At 39.9% G+C, this 24761-nt stretch overlaps 1 protein-coding gene across 6 annotated transcripts; it reads left to right on the forward strand.

Annotated features, from left to right (window-relative positions):
* The first annotated feature begins 630 nt into the window (after positions 1–630).
* pou2f1b (POU class 2 homeobox 1b) lies at positions 631–24228 on the forward strand. Of its 6 annotated transcripts, none has more exons than XM_077536881.1 (14): positions 631–715; positions 8334–8405; positions 8814–8905; positions 11992–12171; positions 12722–12818; positions 12917–13008; positions 13122–13295; positions 13382–13522; positions 13633–13788; positions 13912–14094; positions 14211–14325; positions 15752–16088; positions 16190–16263; positions 18062–24228. In XM_077536881.1, the coding sequence occupies exons 1-14, from the start codon at positions 670–672 to the stop codon at positions 18331–18333; spliced, it is 2031 nt and encodes a 676-aa protein (XP_077393007.1). In that variant the 5' UTR covers positions 631–669; the 3' UTR covers positions 18334–24228. The 6 variants fall into 6 exon arrangements, with proteins under 6 accessions (XP_077393007.1, XP_077393006.1, XP_077393003.1 ...); XM_077536880.1 differs by lacking the exon at positions 631–715 and adding an exon at positions 1009–1546 and having other exon boundaries at positions 13382–13523; positions 13643–13788; positions 13915–14094; XM_077536877.1 differs by lacking the exon at positions 631–715 and adding an exon at positions 1009–1546 and having other exon boundaries at positions 13915–14094.
* The last annotated feature ends 533 nt before the right edge of the window (positions 24229–24761 follow it).

Genomic DNA, 24761 nt, shown 5'->3' on the forward strand with positions numbered 1-24761 from the left:
TGTGTTTGCACTCTGTCGCCTCCAAGTTCCCATCAAATAGCTCTCCCACACTTTACTGGCACCGCTCTGCTTATATAATACGCTGTGATAGTGTGACCAAAATGGACTGCTTTGCCAGAAACAAAGGGGACAATATGGCTACATTTCTGTTGTTGTTTTTTTTTTTAAAGGTACAGTTTATTCTAATGTAGGTAGGTCTAATTATTGCACTCCGAGGGAAATCTGTTCCTGGGCCAAGCAGGAATAGGTACGGGAATGAAAAGCCATGATTCTGAGGATAACAATACAGAAAATTAACAAACCACACAACCACCATCGATAGGTTACATTTTTGTCCCATCTTTTCTGGCATTGTGAGTTCACTAAAAAACTATGGAAGAATCTTGTAAGATTTATTTGTAGTAATGTTATTGAAAACAAATAGATCTGCTGTTAAGGCTTGCTGAAGACTACATTACCAATTGAACCCACTTTATTTATTTTTTTACGTGATACTTTTTACTCGATTTCCAGTACAGAATAAGAGAAATAAATGAAACAAACAAACAAAAAACGATTTACGTATGTAAATAAGTCACTCCTTTTATTTAGGTTGCACAGGTTGCGCGTGCTTGTACGCGTGCGCGCGCCCAGCAGGCAGGGCTGGGATTTTCGGGTTAAATATTCAAAATGGCGGACGGAGGAGCAGCGAGTCAAGATGAGAGTTCAGGAGCAGGTAATCATTACAGCATTTTACATATTCATACTCCTATTCAAACGCCCGCTACAATTTATGAGAAACGAATACACACGCGGGGGGCAAACGTCGACATAGCGGCACGGGGCGATAAAGTCTCCCACCGGTTCATCTCGCCAAATGCTAGCCAGCTGTAGTTTGACATAGCAGGAAACGAGCTATTGGCAGTACGACGACAAATTACACGGGAAAACATGCCTCCCCCTTTGTGTGATTAGACGCCTGTACGGCCGCTACATATTCATACCTCCGTCGACAAACACAACTTAGCATATTTTATTAATAAACACCACGCCGCGTCCGCGTGTGACACATTACTGGTTTTAATCAAGATCCACGGTTAGGTTGAAATGGCGAGCTAGCGTTAGCCTCGAATGCTAAGCGCTGCTAGGCTTTGTGTTGATGGCAAACGGTGTGCGGTGCTTTTTGAACGAGCTTTGCATATTCATTTTTTTTTCCGCGAGAGGAGCGTCGGGCTACGCTGCTTTTGTTGTCACGAGTTGAAACAAAACGTCCGTTCAATGCTGTTGTGTTGTGCGATTAGTACCTGGTCACTTTCAGTGTGCTTTTTTTTTTTTTTTTTTTTTTGTCTTTTTTTTTTTTCCCCCCTCACCATCCTTTTGTGCTCAGCGCAGTTTGGATCTGTTGTGTTATTCATGCGGGGCTTGCTCGAGCCGGAGTGCGGCGTTGAGCAGATTTCATCGTCCGGTGGCCCGCCCGGAGCTCGGCCGCTGGCAACAACAAGCCGAGGAATGGGCTATGAATTCGGCGGCGTGTGTTTAAAAGGCCGGTTATTGTTAAGCAAGCAAAGTAAGTGCAGTTCCATTGTGAGGATTGTTAGTTTGACGTTGTTTGGTACACTTTGAGGACAGTTAACGCTTCACCTGGCATTTCCTCCGTTTTCAAAATGATTTAAACAGACTTTTTGGCGGCACCTTTGTCTCCCTTCACAGGTACAAAGGTAGTACCTGTACCCCCTCCTCCTCCCCTCTCCCCACCCTGGGGCAGTGGAGAGGCCCACTTCCCGGAAAGGAACAATAATAACAGGCAGTCAGGGCATTCTTAACTGTTCACTGGAGCTTTCATGGCTGGGCAAGACACAGCTTGATGTCAGTGTTTTGTTGTTTAAGGGGGGGATCGGCTTTTTTGACATGTTAAGACCTCAAACTTGTGTGTCAAGTTTCCCTTCAATAGAAAGCTTAGGAATAATGGTGCAAATGCAAAATTTGTCATTTGTCAGTACAACAGTTTTTTTTTTTTTTTTTTTTTTTTTTTTTTTTTTTTTTTTTTTTTGGGCAGGGGTTAATAATGGCGGCTTTGCATACGAGTGACCAAGCATTTTCCAGATACTGTATGAGGTGTTCTGTAGTTGTTTTTGCTTTGACTGGTGAACAAAAAATTGAGATATGAGTGCTTTATGATGGAAGAGATCTCAACTCGCTTCTCAACAGTGGTTTGGCAGAAAAAAGTTGAAAAGAGGCTTCAAGCCATTTGTTGCCCCTCTTTAGCTGAAATTTACTACTGTCAAATTAAACATAAAACAACCACATAGCTTTCCCTTAGAACAGACAGTTTAGCTTAATGCTAACAGTTCTAAACGCTGCAGGTGGACTAACGAATAGCACAGGAGTTGCTGTTACATAATATTTAAGCGACAGATGTTGAGTGCAAACAGCGGCGCAAGACACGTCTATAGACAATGTAACAGTACTCACAGTACAGTACTTGCATTTTTTTTTCTTTTTTAAATCATCTTAGAAAACTGACTACCGGTAGTTTACTGAGGAAAATCTGCATTTATAGCTGTATGTATGTATTATAAAGGTACTTCTCCCAGGTGGCCAAGGTGCACATGCCAGAAGGTGCTGAAATTAATTGCCATACACAAATGTCTAATTCTTTACTCTTTTTTTTTTTTTTTTTTTTTTTTTTAATTGTTTTTAAAAAGTACAATATTATAGAGTTTCTTGACTAGATTTCATTTTTTTGGAGGCTAGAAGAGATGAATGGTATTTACATTCACTTTAGTAGAGAAAGCTGATTTGAGATTCAAGTGTTATGAGTCTGGTGACAGGCGACATTAAACCTATTTACTTATCTTATCGTATTTCGATGCTCTTGGAGTATTACAGAACAAGCACACAAGTAATAGGGGATGGGTTAAAAAATGATTTTGGACAGGGTTATTGTAGTTGCAAAAATTTTCACATATAGGGTTTTCCTAAAGTTTGTAAGTCATGAAGATATTCTTTGCTCCAGTTGTATAAATGGTGTTAAAATGTACTTTCTTAGAGTATGCAAATATGCTTTTGCATATGTCCAGAATAGTATGTACTATGTATGTATTATGTTAAGACAATCATTATTGTTATTATTATTATTGTTATTGTTATTATTATTTATGTATTTATTTATTTTTTTGCTTGTTTTTTCTTACATTTTGTGTGGCACCTAGACGACTGATAGAGGAAATGTTCCCCACTCCTGGCATTCTGTTTGCATGTGTGTGTGCAGGAAAAATACGCAGTCTTTGCAAGTCAAAGCAGGGTATTGAAAGGAGCTTGGGTCTCATTCCTGACTTCCTGTATTTTATTTAAATTTGGTTTGCAGGACTATTAAAATGTACAAAGATCAAAACTAACTATGTCATTGTAACTCAATACTTTGTATTTGTTTTTCCACTTCACAAATTATTTTAGTATCAGTGTGAGCGCAAGTTTTGTTCAGTGATGCTGCTCTACATTGGTTGACTTTTGAAATTAAATTTACCGTTGTGATTGTAAAAACCTTCATTAACTTCTAGTGGATATTATTCTTCTGGTGGGTTCTTGTTACATTCCTGGTCTTGAGTTAATCCTTTGATGGTGGCCGAAGCCGGCCAAGTGATGCGTGTCGGCATCTTTAATGATATGGTGATATCGCGTGATGTCATATTGTGACTGATTAATTATAAATTACATGTGTCTTGTAAATTTTGGTCAAACTTTAAGAGGGCCATTGATGGACCTCTGTACTTGATTCTGACTAATTTTATTGTCTTGTGTAATAATATGCACCCTAAAAAAGTACAAGCGACGTATTCAACTCCTGAATATTTACATCAGATAAGAAGCCCATTTGCCTCCTCCCCCTTCCCCCCATTTAATCAGTTATACAGTTCACCCTGATTCCAGCCTTGTAGTTGCATCATGAATATTCATTGATGTAAACAAGGCTGTTATGAATAATGCATTAGCGGCAGTAATAAATTCAGAACATGCCTTCCCGAAGGTACAGGGAAAGCTCCAGTCACACAAGCTTCTCCGCCACGGAGGACAAAAATTGTAACGAATCACAGTTGTGTGCTTGTGCGCTGAACAGATAACTCCTTGTGTTAGATCTTAGACTTATTTATGTGCCAACAAGACAAGTTATATCTTTACACAGCCAGTTCCATGCCATATGTGTTGTTTTGAATTTTATGCCAATGAGTTGAAAATTACTTGGGAAATGTTTTGACTAGGAAGTAGCCATGACATTCCTGATTTCCTTTTGTGGTGGATCACCAAAAAAAGCCAAAGAATAAACAAAATAGGTGATCCCCAAACTGAAGTTTTGTGCCAGTTATGATTTTTTTCTACAATTCCTTGTTTGAGTACAAACCGTCTAACCTTTTCACATTGTTGATTGATTTTTAATGCCACCCTGACCCATCCATTTCATGTGAATTATAACTTATCCCAGCTGACTTTGAGTAAGAGAACTCGTCATCATTCAATCACAGTGTACATACAAACATTCACACTCTCATGTACAATTTAGTCTTCACTTAACCCAAGAAATCATGCATGAATGACAAGAACATGCAAAATCCACACAGGAAGGCCACAGCCTGGATTTGAACGGTTAACTCCCTCAAGCTCAAATGTTGTCTATTATAATATCCAGCACGTTTCACAGTCAGCTCACTGCTCAGACATACACACGTTATCTTGACGTATTCAGCGTGTATGGGGAAGATTATATAGGCGCTTGAGGAGAGTGCGGGTGTACTAATTAGGTTTGGTCTCAAGTCTTGTGTTGAATCTCTCCGCTCGCATTAACCACTGACAGCCTTTGTCGTATAACTGTGCTAATGAGAGAGCCATTTAAAATTCTCTGTCCTGGATAGTGGATAATATTCTCATGCATTCTTACATGGCAGTCTTTTTCTTTCTCACATTGACCGGCCGAATAACTACATGGAGCTTTTGCTGTCTCTGTCACATGGTGTGACGTTTGTGAACCCATGTTAGACAAAAGGCTGTATTGTAAACTGAGATGTGGTTCTGACTTTAAAAAAAAATCAATCAATCTGTAAACGATCTAGCAACCTCAAGTTAACAGAATGCATAATACACCGCGTTCCAAATTATTATGCAAATTGATGTTTTTGTCTGATGTTTATAAATAGTCAAATGGCACTAAGCATAATTTTTGAGTCATCTGTTAAGAGAATATTGTGACTATTTTCAACAAACCTCCAAATGATAACAGTATTTTTCTCTAAAATAGAAAATGTAGTTTTTGTTAAAATTCATTGATTAAAGCTGTTGGTTGCTAAGCTCCTCCTCCTTTGGACTGTGCCAAACATTCCAATCCAGTCGTTGGGCTCCACTGGACACATGTGGACCCCCACCACAAACACACTTCCCCCACTGTATTAACACACTGGCTAAAACGAATTCAAAGCAGCTTCAGAAAGGAAACACTAATGAAATGTAAAAGCTAATCTAAATATGCAAATTCCCCCCTCACAACCACCTCATAAACATCAGGGGCAATCTGGATGCCACCCACTTGCTGTGGAATGCTTGAGCCACAGGGGGTCCTACAAGTAATGACATGCTTGTGTTGTATTAATGTGAAGTTATTTCTTTCCGATTGACTGAGTACCCTCACATCCCTGCAGCCACCCCCATAACACCTCTTCCCTTGGGTCCGTGAATTCTGTGTATTCTCAGTAGCCACCCTCCCGTTAATACAGCCTGCCGACAGGAACCTTACACTGCTGTCTAGGATAGCTCCAGCCTCTACCTGCTCTGACTCTTACCTAATTAATTTTTAGCTCTGCACACCCCTTGCTCTCTGCAGCTCTTCCCTTGTTCTCCTTATTCCCTGTTTTTTTCCTATCATCCTCCAAAAGACATCCAATTAATATGCTAATGAGCTGATAAATATTTATAGGGGCCTTTAAATTATGCAGAAAGCTTTCATTTCGTCCCGGTGTGAAATGCGTCACCCGCAGGACTTCAAAGACTTGCATCGCTAACGAGACGGCGGAAGATTTGCATGCGGCTTTAATCAGCTGAATACTGATTATGCATCATTATAGAGTTGGAAGAAGCGGCTTGAGTTGGGGTGTGCCAGCTGCACTTGTCATTTGTTTCATTCCAGCAAGAGAGGAGAAACTTTTTTTCACCATTACACTGAAAGCTCTAATGTCGAACTCAGTTGTTCTAAATTTGAATCCGGTTTTCCCAACTGGATAAAATGTAAAGTGAATGAATCAGTTGCATACACACTTACCGTCATAAAATATTTCAATAAATTAAAATATAGAACAGTTGACTAGTTGTACTTTTTATTTTACAGTAATTCTTATATTCATCATGTATTTCATTTTTTTTTAGGTATGCTTGTGAAATGCAGTAGTATTGTGAAATACAATTGTCAGTAGTTTAATTGAAAAAGTTTAGTTAATTAGATGCAGTAGACAATGAAATATTTCATGTTTATATATTTTTTGAAATGTATAAAAAGTTATGCTAAAATATTTTCCTCTTAGTCTTGCGTTATTTCTACTGATAGCAGCTGAACTTCGAAACATTTAGTTATTTATTTTTTAAATACTAATTCCTCCACTGAATATCCATGAGTGAGATCGGCCAATACTGGTCACATTGACTGTGGCACTCGCATGGAAGCTCCGCACGGCACCATGTTTGTTTAGTTTGCCAGCGTCCATGCAATGTGAAGGAAAGGGGAGGGGCACACATGCTGGTGGTCTCTAGTTGCTGGCAGGCTGCAAAGTACCAGGTGCGGGTAATGTTTTATTTTATTTTATTTTTATTTTTTATTTTTTTGTGCATGGCATTGAAAATCGTTGGTCAACATATGCACACTTTTTATTCCGAAAATCAATGTAATGGGTCGTTCCATGCCAACATTTGACATGAAATGTAATCTCTCACATTCTCTAAAACATATGAAAGTTTCAGAGATATTTGTTTTGTTTTTGGCAGCAATAAGGACTCAAAGCATGTATGAATATTCAATTTTCATTGCATATTCAACTTCAATGCATATTCGATGAATGTTCACCTTTCTAAGACTATTCAATGAATATATGAAGTTATGGATATTTGGTACCCGTTTGGTGAAACTTGACCCAGTAAAAGGTATAAGGGTTCAAATGTATGGAAGGCGGCCACACTCCTTTTTTTTGTTTTTTTAAATTTATTTATTTATTTATTTAAATTGAACCTTTATATAACCAGGATAGTCCCGTTGAGATTATGGTGATAGGCTTGTTCATTAAAATTCTTTAAATTCCACTTAAAAATAATACGTGGTTTAGATTTAGGGATTTTTGTATCCCTGCACGCTGCAACAACACAATGATCATCACTCAGGTCGTTACAAAAAACACCCACAGATGAAAATTTATGTGGAGCGTTTGTAAGAATGAAATCAATCAAGGTGGACTTTTCAGGACTTTTAATATTTGGCCGAGTTGGCTGATTGATCAACTGGCTTATATTTGCAGAGTCACAGAAAGATTAAAATTTTTCAGAAGAAGTGGTTTCAATTGAAATAGTGCTTTTTTTTTTTTTTTTTTTAATCAAATAGTGCAATGAATGTAAACATAAATGGTAATGAACAGCCTCGGTTACTTTAGTTATAGTGCCAACTGTGTATGAACAGCGCTTAACACCACAATAGAAATTGAAAATGTTTTTTCCTCAAACTATAGACAAAAACAGTTGAGAGAGGGAGAGAGAGAGAGAGAGAGAGAGTTGGGGGGGGGCAGAGCAGAGCCACGAGAAAAGGAGGGCTGTTTGCTTAAACCCTGTTAACGTTGCCTGTGCGCGTATCCCAGTGTTACTCAGTCAAGCGCTACTGCTGCTATTGACCGCTGCTCGTGGGACACTGAAGAGCTGAAGAGCGGGAGGGGAAGGGGCAGTGGGAGGAGTATCGCGCCGGACGCACAGTCGGTGGGGAGAGTTAGCCCATCAGAGGTATTTTTTTCCGCCTTGATAGTCTCTGCAACTATGCTTGAAACCACAGGTGGAGCTTTACACTGGTGAGTTAATGGGACTGTGATCGAGTTGATTGATAGTTATGGGTCCCGTGGGAACGAAAAGCACCAACCTGACAGGTTTTAAGCACTTAAAACTGTCACATTTGTTGCCTTTTCGTTCCAAATAGTTATTTTATTGTTTTGGGCTGCATTGGTTGTATCGTGGACATCATGCCCAGACGAAATAAATTCAGGCTACTAGAATGGGAATAGAATAATAACTGTACGTTTGAATTGGATCATCATTGCTGTCTGTGTCTTGTCTGTCTCTTGCAGATGTTAAAGTGAATAATAATCATCAGTCAGAAACTACTAAATGTGCAATGGAAAGTGGTGACAGGAACACTGGTAAGTAACCTCTCCATCATTCCATTGCTCCTTGATTTTCAACAGGTCTCTTGTACCTGTAACAGTTTGACATTTTGTATGACTTAATTGGAACAAAGCAATGGTCAAATGTTGCAGTAACTTGTTCTTTGCATCGAGCAAATGAAACTAATGATTTATAACCATCATTCATTCTTTCTTTCATTCATATTCATTGCATAAAATTTACAATGAAATGCTTGTGATTATGCATGGTTCTATTGATAAACTAGACCCACTGAGGTTGATACTCTCTGACAACAGATGTCTCCAACCATGATGCGATTTTTCTTCATTGTGGGCTTCCATTGTCATGTTTGGACTTCGTTGTAAAAGCAAAAGCATCCTTAAACTCACCAGATGTCTGATTGACTGAGTTACCATCCGCAGGGATCCCAGTCAATGGATTGGATTTTCAGAGGCCGACCGTGCCAACCACAAGTGCAATCAGCAATGCACACGCACAAGCCCTCTTCCAACAGGTAACAAATGGTCACATGCTTCATTGTGAAAATCGGATTAGATTGAGGTGCAATGCTGTTATTTTAAATTTCTACAGCACTTTAACGTTCACAGCTGTACATAAGATGCAACTTAAACATTGACACAGTAATGAAAATGAGAAGAATTATAATGACAAACCAAACAAATAAAATAATCTTTTTTTTCAGCTGAAATATGCAAAAATTGCTCCCTTTACGTTTGCCCTTGAACATACAGAGATTTCCCTCTTGTTGCACAGTTTACATGCTGTCTGAAGTGGTTTGTAGATGGAAGTCTCCATTGACCGTTAGGAGGGTGCTGGGATGTCGAAATTGTAATATGGCGATCTCGTACAAAACGTCACTTATGTTGGCTGCTGGGTGAGGTTTGAATTTAAGCAACTAAAGTACTACAGTACTGTTGTCATTTGGCGATTGGCATTGGTTAAACCCAAATCACACGTGTCTTGCTCTTATTCTATGGATTTATTTTTTTATATTAATTTTTTTACCAAGCCCAATAACACTGAGACATGACAGTTTTTTCAGTCCAGCAATATTCATAAAAATCCACAATCTCTTGAAAGGTTCGGGCAGTTTTGCTTTTAGTTTCACTTTTCTCATGCTAACTAACCTTTACATTTGACATATCGCAATTAAGAATGTATAATGTTACTTTGCTAAGGTGTCATGTTAGTGATGGAATATTAATAAAAATAGATAACAAATTGAAGTCCCCCAGTGTCACAGAGGAGACCGGGATCCCTAGAGTTTCGGTTGTAGTGGAAGAAGGAATTTAAGTTAAGTTTGAAGAGGTTTGCTCTTCGGCGATCATGTATGCACACACCGGCAGAAAGAGCTCATTTAAATGAGCCCTGGCTCTTTTGGCGTTGCCAGGCAACAAGGCAGATTAATCAAGCCTGTATGCTAATTAGCTGCTCCCGCCGTTGCCCGGAAACAGATGGCAGGGAATATGCAAATCTATGCAGGATTTACATGCACTGCATAACAGCTATTTTAATTAGCAATTGCGGCACCTCCCCTCCCTCGCCCTTCCCTTGTCTCAAAAGACTGCGGCACATTTTTAAGTGCTCGATCGTTGCACTTTTTCTTTGACTTGAAATCCTCTCCCTTACTTACAGACTTTTTTTCGCTCACCAAAGACGATCAGTGTGTAGATAGCTTAAAATTTGTGATCTGAATTACACATGATCTAAAACATCTTCAGTGATAGTAAAAAAAGGCAAGCTCACCCAGTCAACAATCCTCATCTTATACCTCTCCCCATCCACCTGTCAAAGTTGGAAGACTTGGGAAGTGATCTTCCCACCTCCGTCCAACAGAGTGTGTTGCCTCAAACCCAGCGCATGTTGGCTGGGGGACAGATTGCAGGAGTAAGTGGCCTTTTGCCTCCATAGCCTCGTTTGTGACCATACGACTGGCTCAAGTGAGAAGGCTTGCCCTGATTTTGTTTGTAGAAGTGTCACCTTTGCCCTGTCTGCCTGCTACATCTTTGTGGCCCTCAGACTGTCTTTGAATTCTTCCTTAAGCAAAATATGTTTGGCCTTAGAAGGGTGAACCACATCTCGGCTCAGTGGCTGCGTTTCACAGCCGATGCCACCATGTGGTTGCAAAGAGTGGTCGACTGGATTGATGGAAGCAATTTTGCTGTGGCACCTTTTGATTTGAGTTACATCATAGATGTTTGCATTGAACGCTTGACTCACCTGCATGAGTCTCTCCTCCCCATTTGCCTGCTTAGCCTCATTTGTCTTGCTTTGACAGAAAAAAAAACAACTTTGATACCTTTGTCAGAAGTTAAGAGGATAAGAATATAGTATAATCAACAGTCGACACTTTCAGTAGTCCAATCTTTCAAATCTATAGCTAGAAACTTTTTCTAACATTTTGGTGTGCAGTCTGCAAGTTGATAATCCCATTTCCTTAAATAGTGCCTGTCTCTCAGGCTCTAATAGAGTTTTTGGGCGCATCATCAATTTAAGACAAATAAATGCCTCCCTCAAATGGGCACAGGCCATTTCCCCATCACAGATGAAATTTCTCTGTAATTAGGGTATTTCAAGTCTAGAAAGAGTTTCCACTGAGCACAATGAACTCCTTTAAATGTCAGCATCTACTGAAGCATGGAAACAGTCTCTTGAAGTGTGCAGTTGTAAATGAGTCGCAATATTAATGAAGTCCATTCTGCCTCTCATCTAATATGTATCCATATTGGTCACAATTTATTAAACTTTAAGCTTGGCTTCAATTAACCTAATTTGTAATATTCCAGCGAAATTATTATTATTATTATTATTATTATTATTATTATTATTATTATTATTATTATTATTATTATTATCATCATCATTATTATATAAATAAAGGCTATCTAGTATCTCCAATTGGGTAAATAAATAACCACAGCCACTAACAGTATACATGAATGTTTTACATATTGAACAGTGAACACAGACCATTTAAAACTGTAACTTGCCATTTTTAGGACTTACTTGCCAAAAACTTGGGAAAGACTTGACTTCAACTTGGTAACCAACAGACTTGCCTTGAATTTGACAAGAACTACCTGACTACACAAGCCATCTTGTTTGTAGTTGGAAATCTCCATTTTTAACAGTTTGTCTTTTACGAAAGAAACAGTTCTTGTGTCTTGAGTGTTAGGTTTACTGGAGAAAATAAACATTGTATCCCTTCAATGTTTGTTGTGACTGAATAAGATTGTATGGCTTGACTTGCCGGTCATGACTCGACTTCCTTGAAATTTGGTGGCGACGACTTTATTTTTATTTATTCATTTATTTTTTGCAAGTTACAGTAACTTGGGATTTGCTTGAGACTTGAAGGGCACGACTTCAGACTTGCTTGTGACTTGCACATAACGGTGTGTGACTTAAATTTGAATTATGTTCTTCTGATGCAATCCTATTTAACTCTGCACAGGTATTAAAGGCAACAGGGGTTTCACAAAAGTACCAACTCATCCATTGTCAAGTGAATTGTGTACCTTTTTATACCCTTCAATTCTCCCTTGGCGAAATCTTTTGTGTTGTTCTCTTCTCCCCCAGCTGACTCTGACCCCGGCCCAACAGCAGCTGTTGCTCCACCAGGCCCAGGCTCAGCTCCTGGCTGCGGCTGTGCAGCATTCAGCCAACCAGCAGAACGGCACTACTGGGGCCAGTATCTCAGCTTCCGCAGCCACACCCATTACCCAGCTACCCCTGTCACAGCCCATCCAAATCTCTCCTGTAAGATACAATCACATTTCCAGCCAATTTTCTAATTATTTTGATTTTTTTTTTTTTAAATGCGTTATTATAGTCCATTTCTCGAATTTCCTCATATAGTGACTGCATGCATTTATTTACTCAACTGCAAGCCTATGTTAGATATGGTGTTAATTTAAGGAAGGCCTAAAAGGGGAATGAGAATTAATGTACTCATAAATGTATAGGCAGCGCCATATTAGGGCAAAACAGTCATCAGCTGCAGACCTGTAGTGATCATGAAGCACCAGTAGAGGGTTCCCTGCTTCCACAGCGCTTAATTGAGCTGTGTCAAGGAGTCCTTCTTGGCGACATCAAAACTCTTGACAAACATCTTGATGATTTGCAACCATAAACGAATAACATCCAGCTTAAAAACTTTTATTTCAACTCCACTGTGAACATCGACTTTACAGATGCCATGTCTGCTCTGCAACCTGCACATGTTGCAGTAACGAGTGTACCGCAACACATAGTTTCAACGTCATCATATTTTGTCTTACCATAAAAAATATTGCCTTCATCTCGGCAGCTGCAGCAGTTTGTCCTGGTGCAACCTGGTCACCCGATCGCCACTCCGCTTCAACCCGCTCAGTTCATCATCTCACAGACACCGCAGGCCCAGCAGAGTAAGTGCAGAACAATCGCAGTGGGGGAAAAAAGATGATTTACAGTAATAAGCTGATTTTTTTTAATCTTCCATCCCTTCATGTTGTTCATTGTGTAGGCATATTGCAAGCGCAGAGTCTTCTCACTCAACTACCTCAAAGCCAAGCTAACCCCCAGCCGACGCAACCGAGCATCACCCTTGCAACACAGGTTGGTGTTGTATTACACTTATTGTTTTCAGATAAACATGTTTCATAATAACCCCTTTTGGCACTCTCTCTTAATCTAATTGCCGTGTTGTTTTTTTCCTTTGAAACATGCAGCCTGCCACTCCTACACGTACCACGGCAGCCACACCCATACAGTCGCTGCCCCACAGTCAGACGCCACCCAAACAGCTAGATACGCCCACTCTGGAGGAGCCAAGCGATCTGGAGGAACTGGAGCAGTTTGCCAAAACGTTCAAACAGAGGCGGATCAAACTGGGCTTTACACAGGTACCTTTCCAATGTAATGCATTTTATGGCACCTGTAATATTGAGGCTTTCTTTGCATTACATTCTGTGTCCCTACCTGTGACCAGGGGGATGTTGGCCTGGCCATGGGTAAGCTGTACGGAAACGACTTCAGCCAAACAACCATCTCTCGCTTCGAGGCCTTGAATCTGAGCTTTAAGAACATGTGCAAACTCAAGCCACTACTTGAGAAGTGGCTTAATGATGCAGGTTTGTCCCTGAGCCACCTCATATGTATTTGGTGTGTTCTGTGCGATTGGCGCGGTCATCTTGACAGTTCCTCGCCTTTACCTGCCTCTCCTTCCGATGCCTCGGTGCTGTTTGTGCAGAGAATCTGACATCTGACCAGGGGCTGTCCACCCCCAGTGCCCTCGGCTCTCCTGGCATGGGCATTGAGGGGATCAACCGCAGACGGAAGAAGAGGACTAGTATTGAAACCAACATCCGTGTGGCCTTAGAAAAGAGCTTTCTGGAGGTTAGAAACCAGTTGAATTTTCAGAAATGGTTCGCCGAAGGGTGGAGTAAGATGTTAAACGATGTGAGGGTTGCAAGTGAGCTGTACTGACAAGGTCTGTCCGGCTTCTTTGCCCTCTTCAAGCAGAACCAAAAACCTACCTCTGAAGAGATCACCATGATTGCTGACCAGCTCAACATGGAAAAGGAGGTGATCCGGGTCTGGTTCTGCAATCGCCGTCAGAAAGAAAAAAGGATAAACCCTCCGAGCACAGGCGGCATAGGTGGTACCCCCATCAAAACCATCTTTACACCCAGTAGCCCTTTGGTGAGCACGCACATGCACAAGAAATACAGGCTCAGTTGGCTCATTTGCCTTTAGATTTACATTTGGTTTTTGACAAATGTTGGCGTTGCAAGTAAGTCATATTTTTATTTTTCAAGGTGGCCAGCACAGCAAGCCTGGTGAACAGTCCGACTATAAACACATCCACCACGCTGACTGTAAATCCAGTGATGCCTCTCACCAGCACCAGTGTCTCCAGTTTATCCTTCACAGGTATGAGTGTCTTGACTTTTGCAATATTTCCTTTGTAGATTAATTACATTTGGAATAATGTGTCCAAATTGTAGCCATCCGAAAAACAGTCAAAGATTTTGCAGGTAATTTTACAAATATTTTGACATTCTTTAGTGTCAAATCAGCATACTCTAAGCAGTGGAATAAAATGAGCTCATTCACTCACAGCCATTTTCACTGAAACAGTCCCCTTCGCTCCCAGCTGTTTTCACTGGATTTTGACTGATTTTGCAAGGCCCACAGAATATTGTGTTCTATTGCTATGAAAACATGGAACCTACCAAAAGAAACATTAGACTCCCTTCTTTCATCAGGAAAAAAGTATATTTGTCTGTTTCCATTTTGCAACAATGAACATTAGAGTATAGCTAAGTTTCATCATTAGTTACAAATCTATTTAAAACTGGGGAAACTGCTTGTTGCAACATGGCCCGAGTTGATCTCTTATACTCTGCAGTAGGGGTGTTAAAAAAAATCGATTCGGCGATATATCGCGATACTACATCGCGCGATTCTCGAATCGATTCAATAATAGGCAAAATCGTTTTTTTTTTTTTTTTTTTTTTTTTTTTTTTTTTTTTTTTAGGATTCACACCTTAGGCATGGAAAAATGTTATATGAACGGAACATTAAGCCTTAATATTTTATTTTAATGCTGTTTAAACATGAAACAGATTACAACCTCTATAAGACTGAAATTTCAGATAAATAAATAATACATTTTCATATAAATCTTACACTCTACAAGCTTACTGATTAGTATTTTCTAAATTTGAATGAAAAAAAATCGCAACAATCGACTTATAAATTCGTATCGGGATTAATCGGTATCGAATCGAATCGTGACCTGTGAATCGTGATACGAATCGAATCGTCAGGTACGAGGCAATTCACACCCCTACTCTGCAGCCACCTGCTGGCCATTTTTGTAATAACTACCGTTTAACTGTTCTCTTCAGTTCAGAGGCTGCATCAAAGCCTTCTGTATGCTCTAGCATACACAAACATAAAAAAAACATACATACATATTTGGGACACTGGTAATATTTAAAATGGAACATATTTATACATTTTTGGGAGCAAATGAGTTAAACAACTATAATCAGCTTACTTACGTATGGATTTTCTTATCTCACCTTCGAGGATTATTTCTTAGTGTAATACTGCGAATAATATACAAAACACACAGGAAATGCTTTTATGCTGACTGAAGGTAGGTCAAGTGAGACTTTTGAGCATTCCTGATTGTGTGTGATTTGCTGTTACATCAGCACACATTTGTACACATATTCTGAACATTTTAGTACAATCCCTGGACCGTTAAGACCTTTGACTAGAGAGGTTCTACTCTATAAAGCTAATTTCCAACTCGAAATAATGCCTCATGAGCCACCTTCCTTCCCAGGCACAACAGTTGGAGCCACAAACACCGCATCTGTCATCTCCACAACACCCGTGATTACCACAGTAACCAGCTCTCCATCTCTAAGCCCGTCTCCGACGTCCGTTCAGTCCAGCACCACTGAGAATAAAGCCAGTACTCAGGCGCAGGCCATATTCACCCAGGCCCCGACATCCATAGGCGCCACCCTTGGGACGGGCCAAGTGATGGTGGCCGCTCCGGGTCTGTCCACAGCGTTTCAGGGGGCTGCCCAGTTGCCCACCAGCGCAAGCTTTGCGGCCATGGCTGCCGCGGCAGGGCTGAATTCCGGATTAATGGGCTCCGCTTCTTTTTCTCCAGGGTGAGTAGTTCCTCACAATGATTGAACTCCTATTATCATCTCTTCAGTGTTTTCTTTCCATTCTTCACAACTGATGTATCTATTTTGCTGCACGTTTCCAGTGGGGCTGTGCTCAGTCTGACTCCCAGTGGCCTTGGCAGTGCCCTAAACCCTACTCTCATGGCCACCATTCACGGTAAGTATAGTCTCATGCTGCATCTACAATATCCTACTATATATCATAGAGGAGCAAGCCCCAAAATCCTTGAACTGAGAAATGGCACTATGACAAAGGCAAAGAACCCCCAAAACCAACCCACAAAATATTACCATTGATTCCATTGATTGCTTCTTGCAATTATTTTAAAATTGTCTTCATGAAATTGATTTCATTATCATTTTACAATAATATGTTCAATGTGCCCCCACACTCCTTTGTGAACATCACATGACCAAACCCAGAAAACGGGTCATCCATCATTGGGTGTTTCCTAAGTCCTTAGGCACTGTGATGTCATTTTCAGTCCACAGCAAGTGGTTACGTGGCCGCCCCCGAGATGAATAAAAACGGATGGATTATGCTGCTTAATTCATATTAAAAAACTGCAATATTAATCAGAAAGCCGTGTTTAGTTGGGGCGAATAGACCTTATTGTTATCAAGGAAAATTTTGACTCCACTTCACTATAAAAGATTAATGCTACATAAAGTGGTATTATAGTGGAAGAAAATAGTCCAGCTCAAGGATGTTTTACTGCCATAATTTAATTTGGATAGCCTATGACAAGGCTTACTAGTGTGTGCCTCAAGGGTTGATAAATCTTTAAATGTATTAATAAAATATCAAGCAATTAAAAGAGTTTACAGATGAACACTACATGAATATGTACTTGGCATAAAGGTAAAGGACATTCCACTACAGTGCTATTGAGTTAAATGCATTCCCTTGCATACTTAAAGATAATTTAAACATCCCCTCCAGACAGGCAATCTAGCCCTACTTGGAATTGTAATTTGTGTCTGATGGATTTTCCCACTATAAGTTTAATCACCTCATTAAAATGACATCTACACCTTCTCGCCTCATTAAAAATACAGAATCAATGAATATGCAAATAACAGTTCCAGGGAAAAGGTCAGCTGATAGACAAGGTGTCTCCTCAGGGAAAAGTCGTTTTGTTTTTTCCTTCATTGTTACTATTATGTAGCATTCAGCTTCCTGCATCCCTCTCCCATCCATGGCAATTGAATTATTTATTTGTGTCACAAATTACGGTCCCACATCCAATATGGTTAAACTGAATTCATAGTTTGCCCTGAAATGTAGCTATAATGAAGCTCACATTTTACCAAATGAATAAATAAATGTAGTTATCATTTTGGCCATATTCGTACCTCCTGCTTACTGGACAATGCACTTTACTAACTGTGCTACCGAGCAGTATCAGACACCTGGTAATGATGGTAAGTTATATGTACGGAAGCGGGCGTGGAAAGTGATACTTAGAAAAAGTTCATTGTCTTTGCCATTGAAAATGAATGGGGAAAAAGGTTGATATTAAATGTTTAATTGTGCAAATACTGTAAGTAATGTGGAATCAGACGATATATACCCCGGGAGGTGTGAATTTTTGAAGCAAGTTGAAATTTGAATAGTGTAAATTGGAACTATTACATGGGAGTTGTTAGGCGGAAAAAAGTGTGGAGAATAAAAATCACAATAACAAATGTGGGAATTCTTCAGATTTTCTGATTGTGGAAAATCTGTTTAGATTTGACGAGCTGAATCACATCTTTACATTTAAAAACCATTGCGTTGCTGAATTCTATCGAATCGTCTTTGGTGGAGCGATGCACACCCCTAAGCATCACTCATAAAATTAAAGTGATGTGATTTTGGAAAGATGCGGCGAAGACTCTTTTCTACTAACAAACTTGGTTAAACTTAGTTCCTTAGCAGTATTTCTCATTTTTCACCACCAATGTCTTTGCAGCCCTGGGGTCAAGCGGCACAATCCCGATACCGGCACTGGATGGCAGCAACTTGCTGTTCGCCAACGCATCTGGCGGCAACGCGCCCAACCTGGTGACCACGCCCCTTTTCCTCACCCCCCAGAACCTGTCGCTGCTCACCAGCAACCCCGTCAGCCTGGTGTCGGCCGGGGCGGGCGGGCTGCAGGTCACCGCCGACGCCCATCACCAGGTCTCCACGGCCGCCGTGCCTGTGCAAGCCACGACCATTACCACTGCCTCCAAGGCGCAGTGAGTCCGGCTGCATCCGGAATGAACGCCCTGTTTCTTGAGCTGTGCACTGCTCTCCTCACACGCGGCGCAGGAATTAAGCAAGCGTTTTTGATTTTTGGCTCTGCGCTTCACTAACAAACACACATCCGCTCCATTGTATCTGTTTTATTATTGAATCTAATTATTTTTATTTTTATTTTCAACAACACAAAAAACGACAACGTAGTTGTTTCTGGGTTTTCCTCTCTTGTTCTCTATGATCCGTGGACACAGTTCCCAAATGGACACTGGCGTCCTCAAACCAGGAAGATAATTTGCTGATACCATCAAGCTCCTCACATTTTGTACATACGTCCTTCTATTTCAAGCGTTCTCACTTAACGTTTTTTCTGAACAACTTCGAAAGAAAAAAAATAGGATTTTATTCTAAACTTAATACTAACCTCATAATACACATTATCACTAACGGGGATCACCTTTTATATTTTTCGGGTGGGACATGCCTTGACATGAATCATATCAGTTTTATTTTCATTTTTTAATGCATTTTAATTTATTTTTATTTTTTTATTTGTTTGTGATATATTTCCCAACTTTAAGTTAAGTTTTAAATATCTTGTTTAAAAAAAAAAAAAAAAAAAGTGGTTGTATGGCTTTAAAAACAAGTAATAAGTGGCCGATTTAAAGGTTATCATTGCTTTAAGGCGTGTAGGGACCTGTGAGTCTCCGAGTTTCTCTTTCTGGAAACACTGACTTTTTACAGCCTCCGAGCTTGTTTAAACTGTTGCCGATTGTAGACACTGATGGAAAATGACTGAAAGCTTTTCACAGCTTTAAAAACACATGGCGTGAAACGATGGTTAACGACGGACCCCTGCGTGTGTTGTGTAAAGCTCAGAGTGACACTGAGACTTAAGTAACCAAATGATCCACAAAGCTCAGCGGTTTGAGCTAAGATCACCTGTCAGGGGGTGTGGTCCTCACACTAAATGTATGGTGATGTTGGCTAAATAGATTTATTTTGTTTCTATCTTTTTCTTTGTAATGGTAGTACCGGCGTTTCTACTTGTGCACAGTATCTGTACCAAAAACTGGATTTATGACCTTTTCTTTTTCCCTTTTTGTCTGCAGTTGTTCGAGTGGCTGCATACTCTAAGATACCAAAAATATTTGTTAAAATAATTGTAGTCGGTGTAGTCTAGTTGATATATTTATGAACAGAATCTCTCTTCATTTTGTCAGTGGAGTATAATAATGCAATATTTTGATCATTTTCCAAAGAGTGTTTTTTTTTTTTTTTTTTTTTTTTTTTTTTTTTTTTTTTTTTTTTTTTTTTTTTTGGGAGTTTATAATTGGCAGCACAATTGACCAAAAACGAAGGATAGGGCTAGGTTGGAGCATGATAAACTTGTTTCCTATTTTGATTTCACTGGGCCTCGCCCTAACATTTGCTCCCAGAGCCATTTGATGGCTCTGATTGAACTGTTTTAGTAGCAGCTTTTTGGGCGTCTGTGAAGCAGGAAAAAAACTCCTTTTTGGGGGGGGTTTGTACTAATATTTCAGCCATAAAACAACAGCTTGAACCAAAGTGGTTTTCCTCAATAGCGGCCGTGCCTGTCTGAGCACCGCAGTTGCTGTTCACAAATTCTTGATCTGGTGCAGTTGGAAAAGGACGGATGGAATGCCAGCTTTAACAGCCTGCACCTCCGTGTTTTCCTAATAGCTTTATTAGCACATTCTGTGAAGAGCAGTCTTTGTGACTCCAGATTCTGGAAGCCTCCAATATGTTGACACTAGGGATGGGCATTGGCATTGAGTAAGAATTTGGTGATTTGTTTCAATTGAAATTAAATGCACTACTAATCCTCAACCAGTTTGCTCTCGAATGAAAATCTGACATCTGCTAAACCATACATCCCAACTCTTGAAAAAGAATTTCACAACATAATCTGTTGCATACTTCTATTTAAAAAAAAACAAAAAAAACGATCATAGCAAAACCGGTTAATAGAAGGCTTTGGTTTGTTTGGAATTTGCATTAATAGTGTCCTGAAGTATTTGAGGCAAATGAGTCCACTACTTAGCTGTAACCAGCAGAGGTGGTTAGTGTAGTTTGCTCCTGTAAAAGAGAGCAGTTCCCATCCATTCCTATATATATTAGCTATGATCGATATTTTCTCCAAGCAAATATTGTCAAATGCCCATCCGTAGTGGACAATTACCGTAGATCTGATCATCACTACCATTTGAACCATCATGTAAGCGTTGCAGTGCCCCCGAAACCTTTCTCAAAGACCGGCTTGGCTTCTATTAGTCATTGCATCTTTTTTGGCTGAGTACTGTTATGTGCCACACATTCAACTAAACCCCACAAAATAGCATCACTGTTCTGCTGCTTCTGACTAACAAAATAGCGGTGATTAGGACATCACTGAGTGCGTAGGCAGCGAGATATCTTGTACTTCTTTTCTGTCAACTAATTTTGACTGAATATACCTCAGCAGCACTTAAACATAAGGATCACCTTTTTAGAAATGTCTATGTATTGAACATTGTGGAATGTATAAGTAATGTTTGGCTTGCCATTCACACGTTATACTGCTACATAGGAACCGTACATAATAGGACAACTACTGCTTTTTCTAGTACTACTATTTAATTTTTCTCTTCGGCGGTTTCATGGTGATCGACGAAGAGATGATTCTTGCCAAAGTAATAGCCTTTCTCCTTGCAGCTCGGCCAGCGTATGGCTGCTTGTGTCTTTGAGGCCGCCACGCACCGATGGAGGCCAGTTCTGTTCCGCTGCCGTTTGTAGTCACGCGACATCCAAACGCGTTAGTGAGACAAACCGGACGCCATCGGTGCCATAGGATGTTACTGATCGAATTATCTGAGGAAAGACCTAAGAATCAGAGAAAGTTTCTTTTCTTAATTCTATACATATAAATATATATATATATATATAAACGTGTAAGATATTCATATTTTATATTTGAACCTGTATGTTACTAAAACTGAATGTAGTGTTTATGACTCAAAAGAAATTTGCCCCCAAAGCTTCCTTTACTTTTTTTTTTTTTTTTCTTTGAAACTGTCAAGACCAAAAAATGAAAAAAACACTGCGGTGGGTGCGCTAGTTACCGACTTTGGTCTGTCCGCTGGGAGGAGGCGCTCTGATGTACAGGTTGTCTGGCTGGTAGAGCGGAGACTAAAGTATGTTTTTAATTTTTTTATTTTTTGTTGAATTTATATATTAATGTTTTTAGTTAAGTCATTTTGGACTTGATTTGCTGTGCTGTTTTAAACAATCATTTGTTTTTATTACTTTATGCCTTTTAACTGATTTGTATAGTATGAGAGGGCACGATCACTGGCTTTCTTAGTTTAACAACGACGGCAAATGTTATCATTTATGCCTTATTTTGACATAGATGTATGATTGCATTGTAGCACGTGAGTGTGTTTGAGCTTACTGTCGCCAGGTGCATTATCACTGACACAATACGGTGTACTTGGGACATTTTGAGTGTGCGATGCTTACATTGCTGCCTGTGTTTTAGGTGTGACTCGGACAATGCCTGTAAGAAAAGCTTTACTAATAATTCCAACAGGTAGGCATGCGTAAGTGAATGAATGAATGAATGAATATTGTAAAGTATAGAAGCGCCGTCTGTAACCCATTGTGCGTTTCTCCCACCACTGAGTTTTTAAAAATTGGATATGGATTAGGGCTGGGCATAATCTTTTAATGTTAGAAATTGGTTGATTCTTTTGTAATGATTGATTCATATTTTCTACAATGTTTTTTAAGAAATTGGGGCAAACAAAGCGTACGCATAATTATTATTAACTGTATATATACACTGTAATATGATACAGTTTCTGATTTGGTGAAACAATTAGCCCTTAACTTTTCATGGGAGTGCCTCACGGCTCTAATCTAGGTCCACTAGTTCTTTCATTCAGAATGTTTGGAAATACTAGCACTCATTCATTTGTTTTGTTTTTTTATTTCCTGGTGGATCAGTTGACCCACCATGCTGTTTGTTTTTGTACTTTTTTATTATTTTTATGTTGTCAGATGAAGCGTGGGTGCACCAGTATACCTCATTTCTAACTCAAAACTGAGTGAAACCTGCTTTAACGTTCTTAATAAGAAAATGTTTAAAAACAAATGAACGTGTCATCGGAGAAGCCCGCTCATTCTTGATGTGAAGCGTCCTCCGCGGGGTTCACGCCAATGTTTTGCTGTCTAACAATGTTTCTCGCACACATTTCCTTTAGACGATTACGACCCCTCCTTTTGAGTTTGACAATCCCGCTTATGTTCTAACTGTAACCTGGTGTGTGCTTTATAAGCCCCTCCCCTTCCTCCCACCCTCTTTGCAAGGTGGCGCCATCCTGTGGTAACAACATTAACCAAAGACTAATAAGTGATTGTACATGAATGCGGCCCACCCTCCTGCCTCGCTGCTCCTCATCGAGCACTCACCCACTCGTGTTTGGGCTTCATTAGCTTTGACTGCATGCGAATGTCTTCGCCAGCTGGCCCGTGTCGGTGCTGCGGTTTTCAGTGCCTGTGGGTGGGCAGGGGTCCACGGGGGGGAGAGGGGTGATTGAGAGGGCTTCTTTGACGGACATGTATTGGTGGTAGCTGGGTGATGTTTGTTAATACACATTGAGGGTTCATCCTGTGCACACTGTACATGCTCAGGACGTCATGTCTGTCTGTCTGTCTTGAACGCTGTTGCTAGAATACACGTTTCACCCTCTTGTCTTTCTCGCTCTAGGACTTTGGTTTCAAAAAATAAATTGACAAAAAAATAAAATGTCCATCCCAGGACAGACACATCCCACACCGACTAGTTTTGACTGCTGTAAACATGTCACATGCTGCCCCGTCCGTCCGTCCGTCCGTCCGTCCTTCCTTCCTTCCTTCCTTCCTTCCTCCCGTCTTCACTCACTCACTACAGACTGATCAACTGTGACACTATGCATCCCCCAGTGGGGCATTCGGTGACACTTTGCTCAACGCTTTACTCCCGAGTGAGGGCGTCGGGAATCCTCACAAGCGCTATCGATCCCAAAGCAAAACTCCAAATATTTTACACTTGTGTGTATGGACAAAACGCAGATACCAAAGATCTCTCTGTCAACTGTCTCTCTCTTCCTAACCGCCCTGCAGCATGTGTATTAAGAGACGAACCCAGCACTGGCTTTGAGTCCAAGCCTCAGTAATTCCAAAGCTTAGATGTATATTTTGATATATTTCTGTCAAGGAGGAAAAAAAAAAAAAGTTTGTGGAATATTAGTCTGTTTCTTGTTGTCATTTTTCTTTCTCTGTCGCAGCATGGAACTAATTGCAGAACTGACTTAACTAGGTTCAAGACATAGTATTTTTGTATGTTTTTGGGTGTGTTGTGTGATAGCAGCCCAAGTGACCATGGCTTTTATCAAGAGAGATAAAATACAATAGAAAATAAGGAAAAAAAAAACAACAACCCTGTACATATTCTGTCTATTCAGAAACTACTCCCATTGGACACTTGGGCTCATCTAAAGGAATGTTTCTCCATTTTTTTTCTTACTCTGCAGTCTAATATTTCTAACAGAACTCTTAATGTAAAGAGTTACCACCTTGGACTAAAAACACTGAGGGACACTGTTCCGAAAAATGAAAATACAAAAAAAAAACAACGCCTCCAATCATGGTGGCATAGAATTGAAAGACTGTGTAGGAGTTTCAAGTATGTGAATCAGGATATATATATATATATATATATATATATATAGTAGATTTTGATGCGTTTGTCTGCTGTATTTTTGTTTTTGTTTTTACACATATACAAATAATCTTTTACTGTAAGTGTGTACAGTTCTTTTGTTGTAAACATTAAACCATTTTCAAGTGTTTTGACATGCGCTTGTTTTTTTTGTTTTTTTTCTCCCATAATGTAGAATGCCGACACTCAATTCACTCATAACTACAGTGGTATGAAAAAGTATCTGAACCTTTTGGAATTTCTCACATTTCTGCATAAAATCACCATCAAACGTGATCTGATCTTTGTCAAAATCACACAGATGAAACAACAGTGTCTGCTTTAACTAAAACCACCCAAACATTTACAGGTTTTCATAATTTTAATGAGGATAGCATGCAAACAATGACAGAAGGGGGAGGAATAAGTCACTGAACCCTCTGCCTAAGGATACTTAAAGAGCAATTGAAACCAATTTTTACCAAACAATTTAAGTCAGGTGTGTGGCCAATCACTGATGAGTGGCTTAAAGCTGCCCTGCCCACTATAAAACACACAACTGGTCAGAATTGTCTTGATGAGAAGCATTGTCTGATGTGCACCATGACTCGCTCAAAAGAGCTGTCGGAAGACCTGCGATCAAGAATTGTTGGTTTGTATAAAACTGGCAAAGGATACAAAACCATCT

This window comes from Festucalex cinctus, chromosome 11 (assembly GCF_051991245.1).
Source record: "Festucalex cinctus isolate MCC-2025b chromosome 11, RoL_Fcin_1.0, whole genome shotgun sequence".
NCBI classification, from domain to species: Eukaryota; Metazoa; Chordata; class Actinopteri; order Syngnathiformes; family Syngnathidae; genus Festucalex; species Festucalex cinctus.